General features: G+C 32.7%; 1 protein-coding gene across 5 annotated transcripts in view; it reads left to right on the forward strand.

Moving 5' to 3' along the window:
• The first annotated feature begins 3,918 nt into the window (after positions 1-3,918).
• Positions 3,919-23,040, forward strand: part of LOC143232142 (ubiquitin carboxyl-terminal hydrolase CYLD-like) — an 89,933-nt gene continuing 70,811 nt past the window's right edge. The window contains exons 1-5 of one of the 5 annotated variants that reach the window (XM_076467238.1): positions 4,388-4,626; positions 9,218-9,379; positions 11,481-12,009; positions 13,472-13,652; positions 22,431-22,645. In XM_076467238.1, the coding sequence (XP_076323353.1) occupies positions 11,491-12,009; positions 13,472-13,652; positions 22,431-22,645 (915 nt within the window). In that variant the 5' untranslated portion in view covers positions 4,388-4,626; positions 9,218-9,379; positions 11,481-11,490. The other 4 variants (XM_076467239.1, XM_076467237.1, XM_076467236.1 and 1 more) reach the window with 4 other exon arrangements.

Genomic DNA, 23,040 nt, shown 5'->3' on the forward strand with positions numbered 1-23,040 from the left:
AGACAGAATGAAACTGCAAATGACTGGCCAAATTACATCAATACAATGAATTTTTGGGTCTCTTTCAGAAGCTTGCAACTGTTTGATTGTCTTTACCGATGGGGGGTTGAATTATCTTGGAGTAGTGTCCTGAATACTGTACGGAATGGAAGTGAGATTTGTTACTGATTGTGACCAACTAATAATGGATTCTTCTGTAGAAGATATATTCAATATATCCCACAAATTTCCTATTGATCGTCGATGTGTCTCGGGCAAGTTATTTATTCTGATTTATCCTTAGCTTTTGACGGTCCGTTGAAACCAAGTTTACGTCCTTCATCACAGTAGAAGGATCCCATCCTCTAGTTGGAGTGGAGTTAATGTTTTACCGCTACCTCCTTTGATCAGTTGATTACCTTCTGTGATGATCGTATGGTTGAAGTCTCAGTAATTTCTTATTTATTCTGAGAACTTAAAGTATCCTGAGGTTGAGGATTGTCGAAACCTTCAATTGTTGGTAGAACAACTGACGAATAGCTGTGTCCACTACAGTTAACATCATGTACAAACAGTTTACATTTTCGACAAAATGGCACCGTACAAAGTTTTCTGACAGGGCTAATTTCCTTGCACCTCAAACACAAAGGAGACAATTCTCGAATATATACAAAGCCAGAAACGCGTTTGATTTCAAATACACGTGGAATATCACTGATATTCATATTGTATAATTTATTACAAAAAAGCAAATATTGGTCAAAATACTTTCAAAATCTTCACACGAACTAGTTTTGTGAGTTAACGATTTTACAGTTTCTTATTTATGGAGACTTTCACTAATCCAGGATCCAGGTACTTTATGTAAAAGCCAATGAATTTTATGACTTAAAAGTCGAGAATTTATATCTTGAACAATACAAGAACAGTCTTTAACAGTTATAATTGCCTTGTTTAATAACTTAAATTCTGCCTCGATCCATTTAAGTATAATCAACCATAAATGATACACTGGAGAGTGCTTAAGGCTTGTTTGTTTGTTTTTTGGAATTTCGCACAAAGCTACTCGAGGGCTATCTGTGCTAGCCGTCTCTAATCTCTTTACAAAACACCATTGTCCAAAGTGAAAATTTATTGCCTATTCATCCAATAGTGGAATACAGGAGTTCTTTATGAACTCATCTTTGCTAGAGGACGCTGAAAACTGGAAACTGAATCCCAACGACTCTAAGGCACACACATGAAGCCAATGCGTGTTTGTGTAGGGGTAGGAACACTTGTATTCTTACGAGACCTTGTTAATTAAACGTTTAATTAATCAATTGGTTCTCTGTAAATTTCTTCACAAATGTACAAGTAAGCCTTCAGATCTTGCCTTCATCCATTTCTCTCATTTTAAGTAAATCGGGTGTTTTCCTCATGTTACAGGTCTATTTCCTGTCACAGACAGGTGCTGAATTACGTTTCCTACACCAGCTGTTATAAGCAGCAGAGTTTTTTGTGACATTTAAATTTCATCTTATTTGACTATTTACTTACAAACTGGTCGAATTAATATGCGACTTGAAAGCTATATGCGCTTACTGCTTTTGTTATGTTCAACGCAGTGATATTGAAAGTTTGTTAAGACTCGTGTAAACATCTAAGAAATTGATGTTTTCTTTTAAAATTTCTACATTATAAGTTCCTTGCTGGTACAGTTGTAGGTCTACAGATTTACAACGCTAAAATCAGGGGTTTGTTTCCCCTAGGTGGACATAGCAGATATACCGATGTGGCTTTGCTAAAAGAAATACACACACTCTGCATTAGAAATATATGAATGTTGATTAACTCACATTTTAAGACTTGTGAGGAGTAACTCTGATGGCTATAGAGATAAGATTAATAAAGAAATGTATGTGTGTGTGGGGGTGAAATTGAAACAGCTGCTGCCACATAACTTGTTATACTCGTTTGCTGTCCTTCGCGAGCCGAAGCAAGTTGTCAAAGATGTTTACTTCAAGTTTTGCTCTTACTGTTTTGAAACTTTCTTACTTCTTCTCTTTCGCCCGCCGCTAGTACAGCGGTATGTCTCCGGATTTACAACGCTAAAGTGAGGGGTTCGATTCCCCTCGGTTGGCTCGGCAGATAGCCTGCTGTGGCTTTGCTCTAAGAAAACGCACTCTTCTGTGTCATATCCCAATTACGAACATTTTTGTGGATGTCACTGATAATTTAATTCTGTAGTAGATTTGTGTGCGCGTTTGTGCTTAAGAACAAAGCTGCTTTGTGGGCTATATCTGCTATTCCCTCAATGATTATAAAAATGCTGTTTCTAGCATTGTAAGTCTGTAGACATTCCACCGTGCTTTTGTGTGGGGGGTCAGCTTTTAAATATTTTTTGCAGTTGCCAATTTTTCGAAGTATTTCTTTTAATAACATTTCAAAAAAGTAATTTACAGTCAAAATCTTCGCGAAAGAAATAAAAAATTGTGCAAGGAGTTTTGGCGTGTCGCCTTTTCTGAGTGGCAGACTCAAGACAATTTTTTGTTCGTTGACTTTTCTTAGACAAAATGTGAAAGAGTCGGAAAATATTGTGAAGTAGTTGCATGTTATAAATTCTGTCATTTTTCGTCTGCTTATTAGTGATATCAAGGATGAGCTTACTTGTTAAGGGAGTTTGTTTTGTAGATCTCACACCTGTTGTGCATTACGATGATCAGATAATGACCCGTGTGATAGTTTATTTTTTATTAAAATAAACGTTAAACAAGAGAGTGTAAAAGGGAAAAGAAACACGGCTAATTTTCTTGAAGTTTGCAGTAAACGACAAAATTGGTCTCCAGTTGTAAATAACAGTTATTTCATTTTCTCGCTACAGCCTCTTATTAAAAATAGGTTTTACAAGTACGTTTACTTAAGAACTATTTTCTATCATTACTTGCACGCAACTTTTACCATTAGCTGTTAGAAGGAAAATTATATTAGTTCCTGTGATCGCGGGATAAAAATGTCTTCCGCAGAGAGGAATATTTATAGTGACACACACAAGAGCTTATGTTTCGTCATCTCTTTTATCGGGAGTTGTGAGAGTTATTGAGTATAGTTTTACGAGACCTGTCGATTTCGATACTAAAAGTAAGAGTAACTTAAGAGACAAAAAAAAAGAAAATGTCATCGTCACCCGCTTTTCCCAGGTAGTCAACCTCCCAACCGGGCCTAACGCTGTTGATTTTAATTTAATTGAAATATTTCATGTATCAATTTCCATATTAAATCTATACCCTTATGTGTAATAGTACGTACATATTCCTATCTCCAAGTGAAGTCAATAAAATGATATTTACAACCAATGGCCTTGTGTCTATTAAAATTAGCAACGAACCATAAAATGTTATGGATGGTAGCCGTTTTCCAATTAAACTTTGGAAAGTCTTGAGCAAGAAAAAAAACGAAACGTAGAGATTAGTGACTAATAGAATTCTGGAAAATTCAAAGGATTTTCTGAAAGTAAATTATGAGATAATTCACCATTAATATGACGTAGGCAAAGCCCAACCTAATAGCGGACAAAATACCACCATCAACCTGTTGATCCATTACACACATCAGCCAAATGTTTGAGATAAATAGCTTGTATCTTCGATTTCATATGACACCATCCCAATCCACTTCTCGCTAGATCAGCATACAAAGATGAATGACGTGCTGGATCTCATTTTTCCTTCCACAAGAAACGAAAGGCACATCTATCAAATAAATTTAAGGTAATTGGATCGACAGGTATTAAAGATTCCATTTAATGTTTGTACAATTAATTATGAATCGATACTTTCAAAAAAAGATCTCTTCTACGTCAAGTAGAGAAACATCGATTAAAATAGTTGACTACATCTGGCCAATTACGACTCATTAACTCTCCCTAAAAGGATATATCTGAAAGAGTGACAGGTCCATTCTTCCAAGGAATGGAATGTATAGTTTCCTCAGATCATTTACCTAATAATATACCAAAAGATTTAGATTTATTAACCACTTAATAATTGTAGTTCAATTTTTAAAACAGTGTTCATAATTATTCTGTCGTGATACTTTATTTCTAACTAATGGAATATTTTAACAGTGTTGTTCTTCTGTTTCAGTTTTTGCACCCGAAGGCTTAGCAGCAATTCAGTAGGCTTACAACGTTAAAAATAGGGTTTAGATACCCGGATGAGCAGAGCACAGTTATCTCTGTGTAAATTTGTGTCAAAAACAGCCTATTTTAAATGTTTTTATGTTTATTATTGCTAATTTTCAGATCTGTTTTGCATTTTTTTCCTTTGCAATTCTAACATGTTGAATCAAAATTGAATATTTCATTACTTGTGGTTTAAGACTTGAAACAACTATTTTTCAATATAACGTGTAAACAAACTGGTATGTATAACAATTTTCAAAAAACGTAGATATCGTATATATGAACTTGCAAATTTTGAAAACATTAATAATATATCAAGAAGATCTACATGTTAGGTTCTTACAATGTAGGTCTTGGTAGATTTGGGCTTTATTACTGAAAAGTCGTAAATAACGACGTTTGATAGAGGACGATAGCGTTGGTACTGTGGTGATAATATATCACCAATGGTGAAGAACCACTAGAATTTGGAACGAAGTAAACAGGTATTTATTTTATTGACGTAAAGGTGTGTAATAATTTTTTAAATAATTAATTATTTGAAATATTTCTGAACTGTTCAAGAATAAATTTCAAACTCGAAGAGAATAACAGCATTGCTATATTAGAGTAAATAATGGGGTAAGTGCATGGAAAAATACTTCCAGCGATAATAGAGCTACTGTCAATTGTCATTGGATGAGTAACTCTAATATTGATATCGTTTAAAAACCTTGGAAATGATAGGTGTGAAAAACCACTAGGTTAGGTTTGAGTCTCTTGGGTAGTATAATTTAAAATCTTAAGTTTAACTTTGTTTCAACTTAAGATGTTAATAATAAGATTACAAAATGATATGGCTTAAATAATTAACTGCATTATTTATCTACTTTGGTGTTTTGTATTTAACTTTTAAAAACTACTATATGATGCTTTATGTTTATAGTTGGCATTGCCATTGGACATGAAAGCTGAAATATGAAGATACGATGTACATATAATTATGATGGGTTTTGTTGTATTTTGCAAAAGTAAAATAAAGCTTTCATTATCCTAGGCTAGTAATATCTGATAAATGAAGCTTGGTTTGATGAAGGGAAGTGTTGAAGTAAAAGTTTTAAAAATAAGTAGCATTGCAATTGAGAAAAAAAAAGAGTTGGTGATTTTGTTTTACCACAGAAAAATGTGTAGAAGGTTGGTTTCAAGTTAAATGTTTCAGTGCTTCATATTTCATACTCTGTGTTAAGAGCATTGAAGGTGGCCAATGTAAAAAATGTAAGAAATCATGCTTGATATTTAACTTGAAACTTAGAGACAGAGTGGCTTATTTCTAGAATTTACTTGTGTATAAGATTTGGTTTGGTGATGTTTGCATAATGAGGAAGGATAGTGAAAACTTATAATTAAAAGGAAAGTATAAAATAGGCAAAGTTATACATTTGGAAAACAAGAGGTACTTAAACTTTTATTACATGCAGGAAAAGTAGTATAGTAGAAACAGAGCAAATCAATGCTGTTTTTGGTGTGTCTGATTTTGTTGTTCGGTATAGTATTAGTACCATAAGGGTAAAGCTCTCTGTTCTGCTAGTAGTAATTAGCAACATTTTCATAATGCTGGCAGTGGAAACTCTTACTGTTATTGTACTTGCACTGTTAACTGTTTATTAAGTAATTTGTCCATTCTGTTTTATATGTTAAATTGGTAAATGATTTATAGATTTATAAATTTTATTCACATATAAATATTATTCATTTATGATAAATAATCTGAAGCTATTGCCAACAAACATTAAAAGAAATTTGAAAAATTTGTGATAATGCAATTCACTGTCTGAGGAGCCTTTTACTTGACTTGAAGGTTCTGATTTTGCTTTCAGCATATTGTTTCAGCAAACAAAAATGAAAAATGTTTAGCTGCAGTAAGGTAGATTTTAAAGTACATTTTATTAGCAAAGAAATGAAAGTGATGTCACTGAAACAAACATCAGAAGAGATTTAAGTTGTCCATAGAACCTTCAGTAATAAGCTTTAAGTACAAATTTTCTTTCAACTGTTGTATTTCAATTTTTAAATTTAAGTTACTTGTAAACTATAATTTATCTTATTAATGTATGGATACCTGTATAATATATATATAGAAGTTTATCATAGACAAATTATCAGCTGTTGTTGTATTGTTGCTCTTTTATTGATAGGTTTTTATAAAAATTATCTGTTAAACAAAATTCAACGTTTAGTAAGTAAAGATGAGAACATATTACTTTATTTTTCCCTTTTAGTATTTTTTCAAACTTTATTATTTGTACACTGTAATAAGCTATTGTAGGCTTGTGCTACAGATGATCGTTAACTAACATAAATCAGCTTACTATTGAAAAATGACTACAACACAAGTATGATAGTAAACATAAATCCAGTACTTTATGCAAGTATTAATACACTGACTGATCAAATGCACTGTCTTGAAATAACTGCACACTTCAAAACTAGCATGTGTTTATACTCTAGTTTTGAATATTCTAGAACACTTTTACATTAAATATTTAGGATTTTCTAGATGTTCTGGGTTTATTTGATTAAACCTTCTGATCTTAATGTCATGAAAATGCAAATGTTTAGTCTAATTAGCACAAGTCTCATAATGTTATGTATATTTTTATTATTTTTTATTATATTGACTTTCTAGTTGTATCTAGCTAACATTACATACTTTGCATTGGTCCAGTGCATGTGCACTCATATCCTATAGTATGAAAGTGACCTTTAGTCTCCACTGTCTTGGCTGGAATTTAGTAGACTAGTATTTTATAATATAGTCACGTTTCAATTGTAAGTTATATATGTATATGGATTATTACTATTTAGAAATAAATTATGAAACTTATTTTTCGTAAAATATAGGACAATAAACAAGTAAGGAAAACAATTCTCTTTTAGCCATAACCTTCAAACTTTGTTAATAAGCCTTTCAAAATGTTTTTGCACGTGAAGGATGTCAAACAAAATTGTTTTTTAGTTTTAAAAATATACAATAACTAAGGTGTATTTGTTTTAAAAAGTATAAAATTTGGAGCAGACTAAAGACACAATCTACTTTTTTGAAATTTTGGTTTGAAAGAATGTGATAGCATTTTCATAGATTAAAATGACTGAGAAGACCACTAAGGGATATTCTGTGTTGTCAATTGGTTATTCATATCATATATCGAAGTAAGTATATATAAATGAATATTTCCAAAAATGGAAAGAGGTGAACAGAGCCACTGTATTTGATTCAATATGTAAGCCATATCTTACCAAAATAAAAAGATATGAGGCTCTTATTTTGTATACTAGCTTGTTAATGTTGGTAATTTGAGTTATAATTTGTACAGAACTATAAACGTTGCATTTTGACATCACAAACATCTGATATTAAACAGTGCTAAATTCAATATACTGTGTGATTCACTAAAATCTGTATTTGGGAATATTCTTTTAATATTTACTTTTAACAAATTAACTGACATATAATATTCAAGTTTGAATTATAATATACAATTTGATTCCAAACTTATTGACATAAGTTCATAAATAGCAGTTCAATAAAATTTTGAATTCAAGTCAACAAACAGGATGACATGGCAATCTCCTTCTTCCACTGTTCAGATGTGGGCATTACTCAAATCCCTCGTTCCTTTGCGAAAAGCACACATAATCCATTCAATGGTCTCTACATGACCTATGGATCATGAACAGCAGTCCACTGGATTCTCCAGTCTTTGTATTCAGGATCAACATCTTTGATCTCAAATGGTGGTTAAGTTGGAACAATACTATGACAGGTGTTCCTCTGCCATCACCTCATCTAAATATCCATCTTTTCATAAATGTTTTGTTTCAGGGGTGGAATGCATATAACATTGATTAAGAATTTCAGGACCTATGGACAGATAATGAGGCTTTACACCAGTGTTTTAGAACTTCTTGCTGTTTAGATAATTATTTTACATGTTCTGGAATTGTTGGATGGGTAAAGACATCATACCTCACTCTGAAAATTCCATAATTGTGTCTCACATTTCTTGATAAGGAGGCACTCTGTTCAGGTCTCTTTGTTTTTGAACCTTTAATCTACTACATTTGGTCCATTCTCATCATATCATCCCACTAGCTTACCATGTTCCAGGATGATGATCCTGATCGAGGATCAATTTTCTTGATCCAACCAGCCAGATTCTCCTAACAGAATGGATGCTTCATTGAGGAGTTTTCCATTGGATTTACTCTTAGTTCAAGACTGATGATTGATGCATTTGCCACTCACTTTAATACTCACCTATCAACATTTTGGTCTCCAGTACCTCACCATTGGGCAGTGGAAATAGATGCATTCTGTCAAAACTGGACTTGATTACACCTATGTGCCTTCCCACCAATTCATCTGTTATCCAGAATAATAGAAAATGATTTATTCAACTCCTTATTGCAATCTGTTGGTAACACTGAATTGGTCAGCCTAATCATGGTTTCTGCTTTTGTGATACCTTCAGTAATGCCCATCTCTTCCACTTTCTCTTTGGTTATTCCTGTTGAAATAGTCATGATTCAACATCTTACTTCCATCTGTACCAAATCTCAAGCTTTATGTGTAGAGGTTATGTGGTGTTTCACATGACATTAGGATTTATCTTCTAAGATTGCCATGTACTTCTCTCAGGTTTTGCATCTTTGGAGGTGATGAGATTTTTCTAGTTATGTCTCATCAGATTTATCACATTTCTATGTTCCTAGTGGCCTGCTTGAATTACCTTCTGGAGAACACTGTGCTTGCTGGTATGCAGACCACCCCCAGTACTTTTATCAAACATTATTTGCATGATCTGGCAGTATCTTCCTCTGAGGGTTTTCAAGTACCTGTTGAAAATATATGAAATACATCTGCTACATTGTAATGAGAGGTGAATATTTGCATTACTAATATTTTCTCTGGTTTCCTTTTCTAGTGTTACTTACCTCGTTTTCACAGGATCTCACTTTTTGGCAAGTGTAACCCATACATGCTTTTATCAAATTAAATCTGCACTAGCAACCTCTAACACAATATACTTTATCTAGGTTGCAATTAGCTATGTAGAAATGAGGTGTTCCATTAGACTATATAGAGGCAGACCAGGTGGTATTATTGTAATATGCTGGACAGCCACTCATGGACTATTATGAGTAAAGTATAAGGGGATCCTGCCCATCCATGCCATTCATTGGACTACATAAATTGAGGTCAGTTTGGATTTTTAAAATTTAGGGAGGTTAATTCACTTATTGTTCCAGAGCATTGTTCCTCAGGACCATCTCTTTCTGCATTCTATTAGTGGAACTAGGGAATGCTTATCATTCCCAGTTTCCAAAGGTTATTCCTCCACTCACACTCTCCCACCCTTCTTTTTTCTGCACTTAAAGCCAGAATTAGAGATTTGCAAATTGGCTTGGTCTTGTATAAGTGACAGTATTATATGAAAGAGGTGCTTGTACACAGTATCAGGTGCAATGATGTAGGTGAAGAATGTCATGAGACAGATATCACCAAGGCCAATTAAGTGAGGAAAATAAAGTACTGGAGCATGCAAGAAAACATCAGTCTAATGCTTACATGAACAAAGGAAAATAAATCCTAACAGTCAAGTAATAGCTGTAGTTTGAGTGGAGGTGAGTATTATTGGATATTTTTGATTTAAGAAAAAGCTAACTTTATTCTGTTAGGAAGATGTTAGTTTGGTTGAAATCATTATTGCATTTAATGCTTACTGTTTCTCCCCCAGTGCCACAGTGGTGTGTCTGTGGACTCTTACTGCTAGCAACTGGGTATAAATATCCATGGTGGGCAGAGTACAGATAGCCCTTTGTGTAACTTTGTGCTAAATAGCAATCAATAACAGCATAGTTTTTAGCTTGTAATCATATTAACAATTTCACATGGGTTATTTTTCATTGTGTTCAAACTAATTGTGCACAGGCTTTTCATGTTTGTTTTGGTAGTTTTCCTTGGGTCACAATATATATATATATATATTTGAAAGCTGACATAATGAACTTTGGCTCCAGCAAACCCCAGACAGCTGCTGTTCACTTAATAGAGCTTCCTACAGCTGTTCACTACTACTTCAGTTTCAAGTATCCTGAATTAAATATCTTATGGAGCAAGCCATTTGAAAAGAGAAGGCAATCAATAGTTTAGAGCTGTAAATTCATAAGTCTGTTGCATTGAATGTGCTGTACTGTATATGATTATAAATACATTTTATTGCAATTTCCATTTTAGTAGTCATTACATGATGCAGCTTCACCATCTTGAACAGTTGGTAGACATTAGAGTTGTATTACAGATGTTTTTCCAGTTATTTCTAAATTTATCACCCATGAAAATACAATGACACAATGTAATTAGTGAATGCTTCCTGATTATACCAATATCCCATGATGGGTTTTGGTATACACATAGAAGATGCTGTGAACTTTAGTATCCAGCCTTGATTTTGTTTATTCATATTGGGACAGATGCTTGAGGTGATGCCAAATTGTAACATTTCAAAGTCAAAGATCAAATTCTGAATGTTAGAAGAAATGATATACTTGGCTAGAGCACAAAGAGAGCTTTCAAATAGTAGTTTGGTTTTACGTAATTGGTCTGAACTGGAATCTGTTCTGAGTCTAATATTTGGTGCCCTTTTACATAGAAACTGTTTGATCTGAAGACTTGAAATTTGGCTAAACTCATACCCCTATGATACCATCATCCCTACCAACTGCTAACAATTAGAAGAGGTTAAATCAGAAACTTTCTTGAAGTGATTGATTTAATATAGACTGATCATCTTGGATACTATTCAAGACTTTACAGAATAAAACACTTGAGTTTGCTCTTGGATTCAATGGATCAGTTTATTTTCACCTATGAATGGGGAAATGAAATATGTTTTGGTAAATTCTTTTCATTTTAAACTTTAATTCAAGTTGTTACTTTCTCTAACAAAGCATTCCTAATGTCCTTCCTTGGCTGGAGAGAATTGTTGAGAAAAGTGTGTAGTCAAGGTTGTAAGGCAAGATACTAAGTTATGTGCATGAAATATGATACTGTAGTTGATTGGAACAGGTTATCTTAATAAAGAGCAGCATAAAACATGAATATTCATGTTATTGTATAAGAGCATTTTGCAGATCGCGAAGGTTTAAAGTGATTAAATGGGAAGAGAAAGAGAAAACTTGAAGATTTATATCTTAGCAGATAGTAGAAAAATAGTGAAGTAACAATAATAGTAAATAGTTATTTTAATTTCATATGAAAATGTTAACATTTTCATTTTATTCTCAAAATTCACAATAGCTGAATAACAATGGCTGAGGAATTACAGCAAGCTCGAATGAACCACAAACCAAATAAAAGGAAGTACTTGCTGCTCGTAGACTATTGTGCCAGAAATTCAACATTAGAGGTTACACGTAGAAATGTAAACAGTGGGGACAAAGGACCAGGGACAGAAAATGAAGTGTTTCTGCCTCAAGGTACAATTTTTGAAGAAGTAAACTCAAATGAAGTAAAAGATGGTACATCTCGACATAGACTTTTTTTGAAGTCTATGGACCACGATAGTATTACAGTTAGCTGTATCCCATCTGAAGTAGAGGAATTAACATTACAGGAAGCTGACATTCTCTTACCCATATTTCCTCCTCAAGATAGAACTAAAGTTTATTTTGACAATCGGTGGTTAAGTGAGGCTTCATTGATCACAGTGGGCTCCAAGGTTGCTGTACAACTAAGTGATGGTAGTGATCCAGTTTTAGGAGTAGTGCAATATCGAGGTTGTGTAAATGAATTAGGACCAGGAACCATATTTGGTGTGGAGCTTCTGGTATGTATAATTATCTTTTTTGTTCTTTCAGCTGGGTAAAATTGTACATTAAAAAAAAAAAAATAACAGCAAACAGTCTATCAAATTGTTTATTCATAATGTATAAGCACACACACACACACACACAGGTGTATATATATATATATATATACACACACTATTGTTTGGTAATTACTACTTATTTTTGTAAGTTTTCTGTTGTAAATGCATGTTTGCAGACCAGTCATTTAATTATTTTTTTTTTACAGTTTAACATTTATGTAAAGTTTTAAGGTTATACAAACAGGATAAGATATCAGATAAAAGCTGAATTTACAGTAGCTTAATCCCATTCTAACATTTGTAATTGTTACTTAACGAAAACTTTTGTCGTTAACTTGTAAAAAAAAAATAGAATTACAGGTATAACAAAAAACACATTATTTTCAAAGATGTAATAGAATGAACTCATTAAAATATCAGCATAAGCCTTTATTAATAATTGAAATATTTATTGTTAAATCTATTGAAGAATAAACAAGATTGTTTGAAAAAATAAGTAGAAAGTTGAATGAAAATAAATTTTAATATCATTCAGTGAAAAATCATAAACTTTGAGTATATACTTTCCATGGAAATACACATCATAATCAAGAAACAGATATGTTACAGTTGATTAAAATTTCGGTAAAGTATTACAATTACTCTGCTTTTTCACACAGTGCCAAATGTTGCACAACAGAAAAGTTTCACAAATAATTACTTCTAGTGTAACTATTGTAAAGCTCCATATTTCATTATATCTCAAATACTGTGTGCACTTGGTTAGCCACTTACGTGCTTTCTTAGATTTATTTATTGAAACTAGACTGGCATATTGGAGAAGTTCATAGTAATTATTAATAACTTTACTATATCCATTGTAAACTTGCATTCTCAATAGGTACCAGTAAGTACAATTTCATGTAGAAAATGTATCGGTTTAAACTAAGAAATTTTTTAAGATTGATTCATAACCAGAAAATGGTGGTTAAAGTCATCTTAAGAAGTGAAACAACCAAACAGAAAAAGCTTTTAAACTTTTTATTAATTATTGAAATTTGAAGAACATTATGTGAAACACATTAAAAAACTTTTAATTTTTTTAAATTTTGCTAATTAAAGTATTGGAATAGATGTTGTAACCTTTGATAAAATATGCAGTAGTCAAGCAAAACAGAAAACCTAATATTTTGAGCAGAAAATAAATTCCTAAGTAGATAAAGCCAATCAAATAATCATTCTAAAATTTTTCCTATCATGAACTTATGTATAGGGATTGGTGCACATATGTACATAGTATTATTTTCTATTTGTTTACATTATGCATAAAAGGTCTTTTAAGAGCCTTTTGTATTAGTGTCACAATCAAATGTTCCATATAAACAAACTATGTTTTAATTTTATATTCTTACTTAATATATATATATTTATATATTTGCAGGAACATCCTGATAGAGGTTTGTGTGACGGTACAGTAAAAGGAAAATGCTATTTTCACTGTCGGGGACAGAGTGGCATATTTGTTCCCATCAGTCGGCTTCATCTTTTTTTACACAGCCATAAACAAACGAGATCAAGGGAACTGAAAGAACTTGTAACTTCACGACAGCATAACTCCACATGTAAGTATTTCTAGCCATATTACAATAAATCAATTTATAAAATGAAAAGTAACTGAAAATATCCCATTAAGTCTGATATAATAGAAAAAAACTTCCCTTTTTTAGTCTTGACAAATATTTATTAGTGCTAGCAGATACAACACTTTTTGTGTGGCTGTTAATGCTAGTAATTGCAGTATTCATACCTCATTGAAAAATTTAGAAAAAGTGAATATTTTGTAAATAAAGGATTTTTTTTCTTCTAGTAAGTACTGAATTAAAAAAGTTTTTGGATTGTGCGTTTTGGTCATACACAACTCATTGCATGACAATGATTCAATATACAGAACTCAGTTTTCATAAATCTTTATGATATAAACTGTAAAGCTTTTATGTATTAAAATTGGTACTACTTATTGAAAAAATAAGTTTTTTAAGGACTCAAGTTTCCAGGACTACATTTAAAAACATAATCAAATCCTCACATGCAGTCATGGTGAAAGTGATGTTCTTGTTATGAGGAGATTACTTTTATTTGAAATTGTATTCTATTATTAAAAACAATGGTTGTATGTACCACAGTTACTTCAGAACATGTCATCTACTGATGCTCTAGCTATTTCTTGATCTCCATGATTTCCACTCTTTGTCCATCTGAGCATTGAGAACACTTAAGTATTTTACACTCTGCTTGAATGCCTTAAGGCAAATTCTAATTTGCAAATTTCTCCCAACTTCAATGCACCCTTTATTTAGGTACTATATAGTTTAGTCACTTTTTATCGACACAGGTTTCTATCAACAGGAATGTTTTAATTATTTACATTGTGATTTTGAACAGGGTTGGTGATTCAATGGTTATCTTTTTATTTTTATACATTACTTAATCCAAAAAACTTATCGACAAGTATTAATTCCTGAGTTAATATTTCTACTACAGAGATCAACAAGATCTCTTCCATCACTGCTATCTGGTGTTTGTTGACAATCAGGGTAGGGGTCACTTTTGGTTGAAGCTGTCTATGATATGACCTGTTGCAAGATGAAAATATACATGCAGACTGAGGGTGTCTCTCCTGGGGGTTCTGAAGTGGCTTTTGCAAATGACCTAGGTATGGCTGATGAAAATTTAGACTTTTTTTTTTCTCTGGCTCCCTCTTTTACTAGGTGAGCCTCAACAGAGAATTACTTTGATCAGCCACTTCCAACCCTTTTTCTTCAGTTGGTTATTCAGGTTTGTGAGGTTTTAGGGTCTCTCCTATTGCATTTAACTCTATTTCTTCCTTGTTAGCAGAAAGGATGGCAAATGACTGCTTGGGGTTTCTTTATTCCGATGTTGCTGTTCATGCTGGAAGATTTACCACTTAGTTATGCAATGAAACAGTTGTGACCTGTCTCCCACATTTATCAGATCAGCATACTTTGACTTATAACTGCCAAGAGGAGGTTTGTTTACATTTTTAATGGATGGGACCCCTTTTTGACCTATGGGGGGTTAAGATCACAGTTCTTTTCAGATTCATCTTACTCTCAAGACTGTCCTGAGGTAATTATATTCAATCCAACTTTGTCTGAAGTTTATCAACATTCTCCTCAGCAATTTGAGAAGTTTGGAATTCTTCTGATGTCTAACTCAGTCAGATTGCCTTCTTTCCTTCTTTCTTTGGTTTCCTGGTTGGTTTGTTCTTGTGATTTTTTTTTTAGTTAGAAAGGATTCATTTACTGTCTTCTGTTCTCATGGAGTTACAGGAAGCTCATTTTCTGTTCCATCTTATTTGCTGGAGTTCCAGAGATATTATAATCCTGGATTGATACTGCCCATTTACATTCTTTTTTTATTGTCATTAGCTTCACTTCTTTCTGGCTTTAATTTGGGAGTATTGGCATGCAATATTTTTCTAGCACTTTTCTTTGGTTCTCAGGTTTCCATGATAGGATCCACTTGTATTCTCGAGAATATTTGGCGTGGACAGATCTATTATGATAATGGCATCATGATTATCGTGGATGCAGGGGAACAGTGGGAGAACAATTCTATCAACTCCTGTACATCTGGAGTTCTTTCATCAGGGATCCATGGGTACTCCATGTTCTGTCTTTAGAGTTGGTCATTCAGTTTATATCACCTCCAACATTGTCTGGTCAACATGTTGCCTTTACACTTCCAACAGATCAATGTTCCCAAGCCGTAAGAGAGTTGTTAGTAAAAAAAACACAAAAAAACAGGCAGTAGAGAGGGTCAATCCTGTTCTTCTGGAATTTTATTTCTATTTGTTTGTGAAACCCAGGATGACAAGAGTATGGTGTCCAATCATTCATCTTTCTCAACTCAACCAATTATCAGATTCTCCTTGTTTCACAATGGAATCTTTTCTCAACTTATGATGGTACTTTGCACCAGGACTCTGAATGACCAAGTTCAATGTTACTGATGCTTTTCTCCATATTCTCATTGCAGAATCTTCCCAGAAGCTTCTCAGGTTTGTGCATCGTGATCAGGTACTACAGTTCCAGACTCTTCCTCTTGGTCTTTCCTCAGCACCATATGTCTTCTGCAGAGCTGTTCAAGCTTTTACTAATTATTTGCATTCCTTGGGCCTGTGCACACATCATTCTAGCCCCATCTCATTAATTAGCAGAACAAAACTTTCAGCTTCTTCTTTCAGAAACTGAAAAAGCAGGCTTCTTTGTCAGATTGAAGAAATATATTTTGTCACTGATATAATATCTTGTACTTTTGGATTTGTTATTCAATACTCATTTAAGTCATGCTCAACCAATCCTTATCAGGCTTCAAGCTATAAAAAAGTCATCTGACTTTTACTTCTGTTTCCTCCTGTTGCACAGATAGCTCTCTCTCTCTCTTTTGGAAATGTGGGTATCCATTGAGCCTTCATTTCTTTCAAACAATCACGTGGTCTATAATGATGAGAAATCCACTTGAAGTAAAAATATATTCTCAAGATGGTTAGTATAGGTATTAGCAATTTAATCAAAATAAAGTACAGCACAACATTTCAACCTTCTTAGGTAAACCTAAAGATGACCTAAAAAGGTCAAAGCATTGTTCTATACTTTATTTTAATTAAAGTACTAATACCCATACCAGCCATCTTGAGAATACATGTGAGGTCCCTTCAGTGGTCACTGTATGACTGATATGTCATTCATTCAGATTCTTTGGCATAAATGTGACAGAGCTATTGCTCAAAATCAGGACATTTCAAAATTTTAATCAGGAGATTGGACTTTATATCAGTAGGTTTTTACCATTGTATTTTTTCACAAAATGCAAAAATTTAGAGGTGTTTGTGTATACTTTGCTATTATTTCTCCAAATCCTAGCCATATTGCTTAAATAATACCTTTTTCCTTTTCTTTTTAAATAAACAAAAACTGAGTTCATAAAATTTATTGCCATCTATTACATATCAAGTCAACATTCTTGTTATAATATCATATATCTCATAAGCACTCATCACTAAGTATAAGTATAGCACTAGTCCATAAAGATGTATTTGCATATTGGATTTTGTTGGTTGTACAAGCTCTCTTGGCAGCCCTTGCAACGTCAGTTCCTGGATTTTGCTCAAAACATTCACAAGCGTTGTTAATCTTCACACTGAGGAGACTGTGAATGGTCTTTTCATTTAGGTTGTTTCTGGAATTTGTTTGGATCTTCCTCAGGATAGAAAATGTTCTTTCAGTGTCAACATTTGGATGGGGCATAGTCAGCATCATACTGCATCTTTCCACCTGGTAGCTTAAGCTTTCCCATAGAATTACAGATCTTAGTCAAGGTTGTGTTCTGGCTGTCAAATTTAGGGAAGTTAGTTTTTGGCATAAGGATATAATCACTTGCTTGATCTTCCAACTGGCTCTTTTGATCTGGTGAGACTGGTGTAAATCTGTCAAATAGGTTGGCAACTATAAAGCAAAAATTAAAGGAGTTCAAAGGGTTCAATGTACACTAGAAAAATGCCAGGGTTATAGTACTTTTATAATAGCTCATATTCTGTGAAGACAAGAAAAACCCACTTGTAGAGAGAAATATATATGTAAAAACAGCTGGTGTGGGTGGAGAAAGCACTATGTAGAAGAGCAAACAATGTTTCGACCTTCTTCGGTCATTGTCAGGTTAACAAAGAAAGAAAGAGGTAATTGACTGATAGCTAGCATTCCTATATTCGTACACTCAATTTTGCAACTGCCTTCAAACATGTCGTGAGCTATCAATCAGCTACCTCTTTATTTCATTGTGAACCTGACGATGACCGAAGAAGGTTGAAACATTCCCTCTTCTACATAGTGCTTTCTGTACCCATACTAGCCATTTTTACATATATATTTTAATAACTCATATCCTTTTTGTTAAGTAGAAGAAAACGAAAAAAAAGGACTCAAGCTTTACCATCTTCTGGAATAACTTTGTCTCTAGTCTCAGGATTCAGGTGTGAGATGGCCAGTGGTACTGATAATAAAAATTCATTATTTCACTAACTTATCTATATAAAATTAATATGCTTACTTGATAATAACCAATTTCAGTGTTTTCCCTTTCATCTTAGAAATCACATTGACTGTCAAAAACATGCTGCTAGTTGAAAAGCAAATTGATATTGGCATAAGATGCGCTCGTGATTGACAAGGATACATTTTGCAGCAATGGAATTACTAATAGCAGTGATGTTTGTTAGCATTACATATGATGGAGAAATAGAAAATTCATGAGGAAATCTAGAAGAACATAGCAGGTACTAATCGTGTAGGTACACATTTTTATTTTAAATAGGATTTTTTTTTCTAATTTTAAACAGGAGGTTGGGAGGGGCCTTCTGAAAATGGGATTTTTTTCCCTTCAGTTACTAGTGTCACGTATGCTTTGGATCATTCTGTCTCATTACTCGGGGGCAACATTAATGATTGCAAATGGTGGTTGGATCATAGCAACACTAATCTTGGGGTATCTATTCCACCACTTTGTCCTGAGATGCATCTATTCACAGGTATATCTCTTCAAAGTCATGAGTTCCAGGATCCTTGGATAAGAGATGAATTCTACCCTTCGTATCAATATTCTCATACTTCTTGCAGTACATTGGGTAATTGTTCAAGGTCTGTCTCTCTTGAAGGAAAAAATTTTCATCATGCATTTCCACAATTCTATACTGAGATTTCTTGTTAAGGAAGCACACATTCATAAGACCTTTGATTTTCTCTACTAGGCCCATTCCTGTTGTATCAGTCTGGGTCTTTTAATATGTTATCTTTTAGGAGGTATGAATTTAATTGTGGGTCACTTGTCTTCACTCAACCAGATTCTTTTGACAGAATAGATGCTACAAGGTTTTTCAGTGGATTTGCTTTCAGTTTGGGTCTCAGATGATTGGTGTCTTTGTAATGTATTGGAATTCTCAGCTACATTTGTTTTGGTTTCCAGTACCTTGTCCTCAAGCATTAGCAGTATAACTGTTTTATTAAGACTGGATAGGTTTACATCTCCCTGTCATTCTCTCAATTTAGCTATTCCCTCAAGTCCTGACTATGGTTCATTCTGCATCCAATTGAGTTCTCTTGGTTTCACCTTATTTTACAGCTTAAGCATTGTTTCTGCTTCTTCATCATCAGAAGTCTGTTGAGACAAACTCATCCAGACCATACATTTTCTGCCCAGATGTTTGGAAGCTCAGTTTTAGATGCTTAGAAGTTATGTGGTCTTTGTTTGACATAAGGATTTAACTTTTAAGTCATGATAAAACATTATCAAAACCATTTAAAGCCTTTCTGTTATTTTTGTAAAAAGCCTGATCATGTAATCCACAAGTGTTGGAGTTTGAAAAGGATAAAGGAGGCAACATCCAGTGCATTTGTGTCCACATATGGATGTAGTTTCACCAGATCACCTGTTGTTGTTTATTTGACCATTGATGAGAAGGGTAATGAGGGTAACAAGCCAATAACTGTTTCATCTAAGGATAAGGTTGAGAATCCCAAAGTGTTTCCCTTATGTAATGTGATTTGAGCTCAGGCTAAGAAATATTGTCAAAAACTAATGATAGAAGTGTTCAGAGGGCACATTATAGACTTGTCACAGACATTTTTTGGGTTTGACATGGATATTGTGAATGATTGTCCTACTGATGAGGCTTTGAGTGGCTGTGATGGACATGAGGGATTTGGTTCAGCTGGTGAAATTTTGTTTGCTAAAAGCAAACTGATCCATGAGCAAGAAGAGGATCTACAGATATTTTCATTATAAAAATATGCACTCCATAGATGAACTGGAGAAAGTTACTTTTTCAAAATTGGTATGCTCATGAGAAAATGAAGATAACAAAATTTACCACCTTCAGTAGAGTGAGCTGTACTTTATCAAATTGTTATTCCAAAAGAATATTGTTTGAAATATTGGAAATTGCCCATGAACATCTAGAAGGCCACCCAGGTGTCAACAAGATGTGACAAAATTATGAGACATTTTATTTGGCCAAAAATTAAGCAAGATATTTCTCTTCTTTGTAAAACTTGTCACATCTTTCAATTGGTTAGAAAATCTAATCAGAAAATTGCCATTAGTTCTTTTGAAACCTATCCCAGCTTTTGAAGAACACCTCAGTTGTGTGATTATTGATTGTGTTAAACCAAAAAGATAGTGTTTATGTTTAAGGACTTTTACAAGCTGTGTAATTTTATTATCATAGGGTTGTATCTATTTATTGTGTTGTATATGGTGATGATGTTTGAACTTTATAATATTTTGACAATGTATTGGTCACGATATGTGTATATAACATCTTTGTTAAAAATTGTTTAATGCTAATTTTTAATTCTCTGAAGAGGGAGGTGTAACAGATTTGCTGTTGTACATTTATTTTAGTGTTACATATGTTTCTGTATAGTTTTCTTTTTTCTGTGTAATGTATATTCTTGACTTCATATTGTGCAAGTCCCACCTGTTCTCAAAATTTGTAGAACGTTCTTTAGTGTAAAAATCAACAGTACTTGTTTGACAAGTGTACTAGAAAGTTGTTATTTCTACAAACTTGTGTGATTCCTGTAAAAAGCAGCTAGCTGAGAAGCAGGAGAGAAAAATATTATTGGACAGTTACAGTCAGCATGATATAGGCTTAGGAATCTATAATTGAGATTAATGCCTATTAGTTGGAAAACTACAGAATTGGACCAGGAACATTTATAAATTTTGAACATTACAAACAGTTCAACTTTAGTGAATTACTTTGGACGTTATTATTTCTATGAAGACATTAAGTATTTTTCTTGGTAAGAAGTGAACTTGTAACAGGTGTGAGGCCAATCAAGCTAACTAGCCTAAGTAAGGTTTGTGACAATATCAACTCAGAATTAATTTGTTTGTCTTTGACTTAGATCATCACTAGAATATTCAGTTCTAGATTGTGTATAAGACTCACTATTGTTTGTATATAAACCATCATTTGTAATAAATATTATTAATAACCATTATTATAAATTGCATTTATTTTGTTTGTTTATGTATTAAAATATATTTGTGTTAAAATTGTGTGTATTAGTCTTACTTAGGAAGTTCTTTGTGCTTCAGAAGTTAAAAACATTTCATTAAAAACTTTGTTTTTTTAAACAAAAGAAATAGAGATAAACTGTGTGTACATTTAAATGTCTAACATCAATTTAACCATTTAACTTAAATAGCCTATTGTGTTAAGACCTGCATGTATATGTGATGTAATGGGCGATAGGCTTTCTCTCTTTTGATTGAATATATTTTGACTGTCAGTTTAGGTTAACTTCAAACTTGCACACAGAAAAGTAGGTTAAAACATATAAAGATGTGTTCCAAAAACTAGATGATGAAGGTAAAATAAAAAAACAACAAAAAAAAACTTCAAGTTAATTTTTTACCAATTCATAGGTTTGAAGGCTTGGTTATTGGTTAGCCTTTCTCACTTTCATTTCTGCCACATGTAGATATGTAGCTGAACTATGAATGACTATTTCAGTATTTAGTGTGAATCTTGGTATATATATATATATATATAAAAGTATTCTGCAGTAATAAAAAAAGATATTTAATATTAAACAGGTTTAGTTATATTGTTATTATTTTAAGAATCCAAAAAAATGTTTCAATTTTTAATGTTTAAATAACATTTCAGCATCTTCATATTACTGTAGAAAAAATTGTTATCGGGACAATGTGTTTAAAAAATGTATAATGTATTGAGCATCAAGGAGCAATTAGAAGGTTCATCGTGAAGATTTTTAACTGTGACTGATCTCATGAACTGTTGTTCATTTTCATGAAGTTAATGAATAAAATTTTTCATACTATAACAGAGTTACTTATTGAGATACTACATATTTATTATAATGTTAAGTAATTTATTAAGAATGTACAAGAATAGTTTATGGTTTTAAAATTTAAGAAAATAAGTAAATTTCTGTTACCCTATAATTGTACATACAGAGCTTGCATTAGGTGTGAACTATCTATGTATATATAGTGATTGTTTTATTTTTTAAAACTTGTGTAATAGTTGTATATTTTTGAAATTCTACACATTTGAAGTAAACATTTTAATGTTAAAATAATTGAAAAACAGTTGTAATTGTTATTGTCAGAGTATAATTTTGTCTATTGACTTTATATAGGTTTTATTCTCAGAGATACAACAGAAATACAGTTAGCTGAGTTTAAGTAACTGTGTTGTACATTTAAGTAATACTCTGTTTTTATTACAAAAAATTACAATAATTTGAATTTTATTGCTTATTTTTATATATTCCTCTGTGATTACTTAGCTACCACTGTTTCTGAAGTATCTGTACACTCATCCACAAGTAAGCCTGATCCTGTACCATTAGAAGCTGTTTGTGCTGATGGCACACCTCCACCTCCCCTTCAACTTAATAATCGTGTAGTGTGGATTAGTGATTCTGGACCAGAGTATGGGTGGGTGCGTTGGCTTGGAAAACTTCCAGATGTTGGGTCAGATTGGATGGTGGGAGTGGAGTTTGTAAGTAACAAATTTATCTTTCAAATAATTTATTCATTGATTAGAACTTTATTTAATTTAATTATAAACTGTATTTAAAGACAGGTTTTTTAATAAGTAAATTTTTAAAGTTTAATTAAATACCTAGCATTGTTGAAGTATTTGCAATGAAAAAGTGCTAAATAGAAGGGAATGGATTATTCAAGACTAATTTACATTTAAAATCATGCTTAGTGAAAACTGAAGTTGTGTATGAACATGTAATACTCAACACTTATAATAGTGCTGAAGTGTATGTTCTCTGTGACTCCTGGAGAAAATTAGAGATTATCCTTTTTTTTTTAATTTTTTAAAATAATTACAAAAGATCTCTCATATTTTACTTTGTATCAAATGTTTCATATTTGTATGTATAT

The sequence above is a fragment of the Tachypleus tridentatus genome, chromosome 11, assembly GCF_004210375.1.
Source record: "Tachypleus tridentatus isolate NWPU-2018 chromosome 11, ASM421037v1, whole genome shotgun sequence".
NCBI lineage: Eukaryota > Metazoa > Arthropoda > Merostomata > Xiphosura > Limulidae > Tachypleus > Tachypleus tridentatus.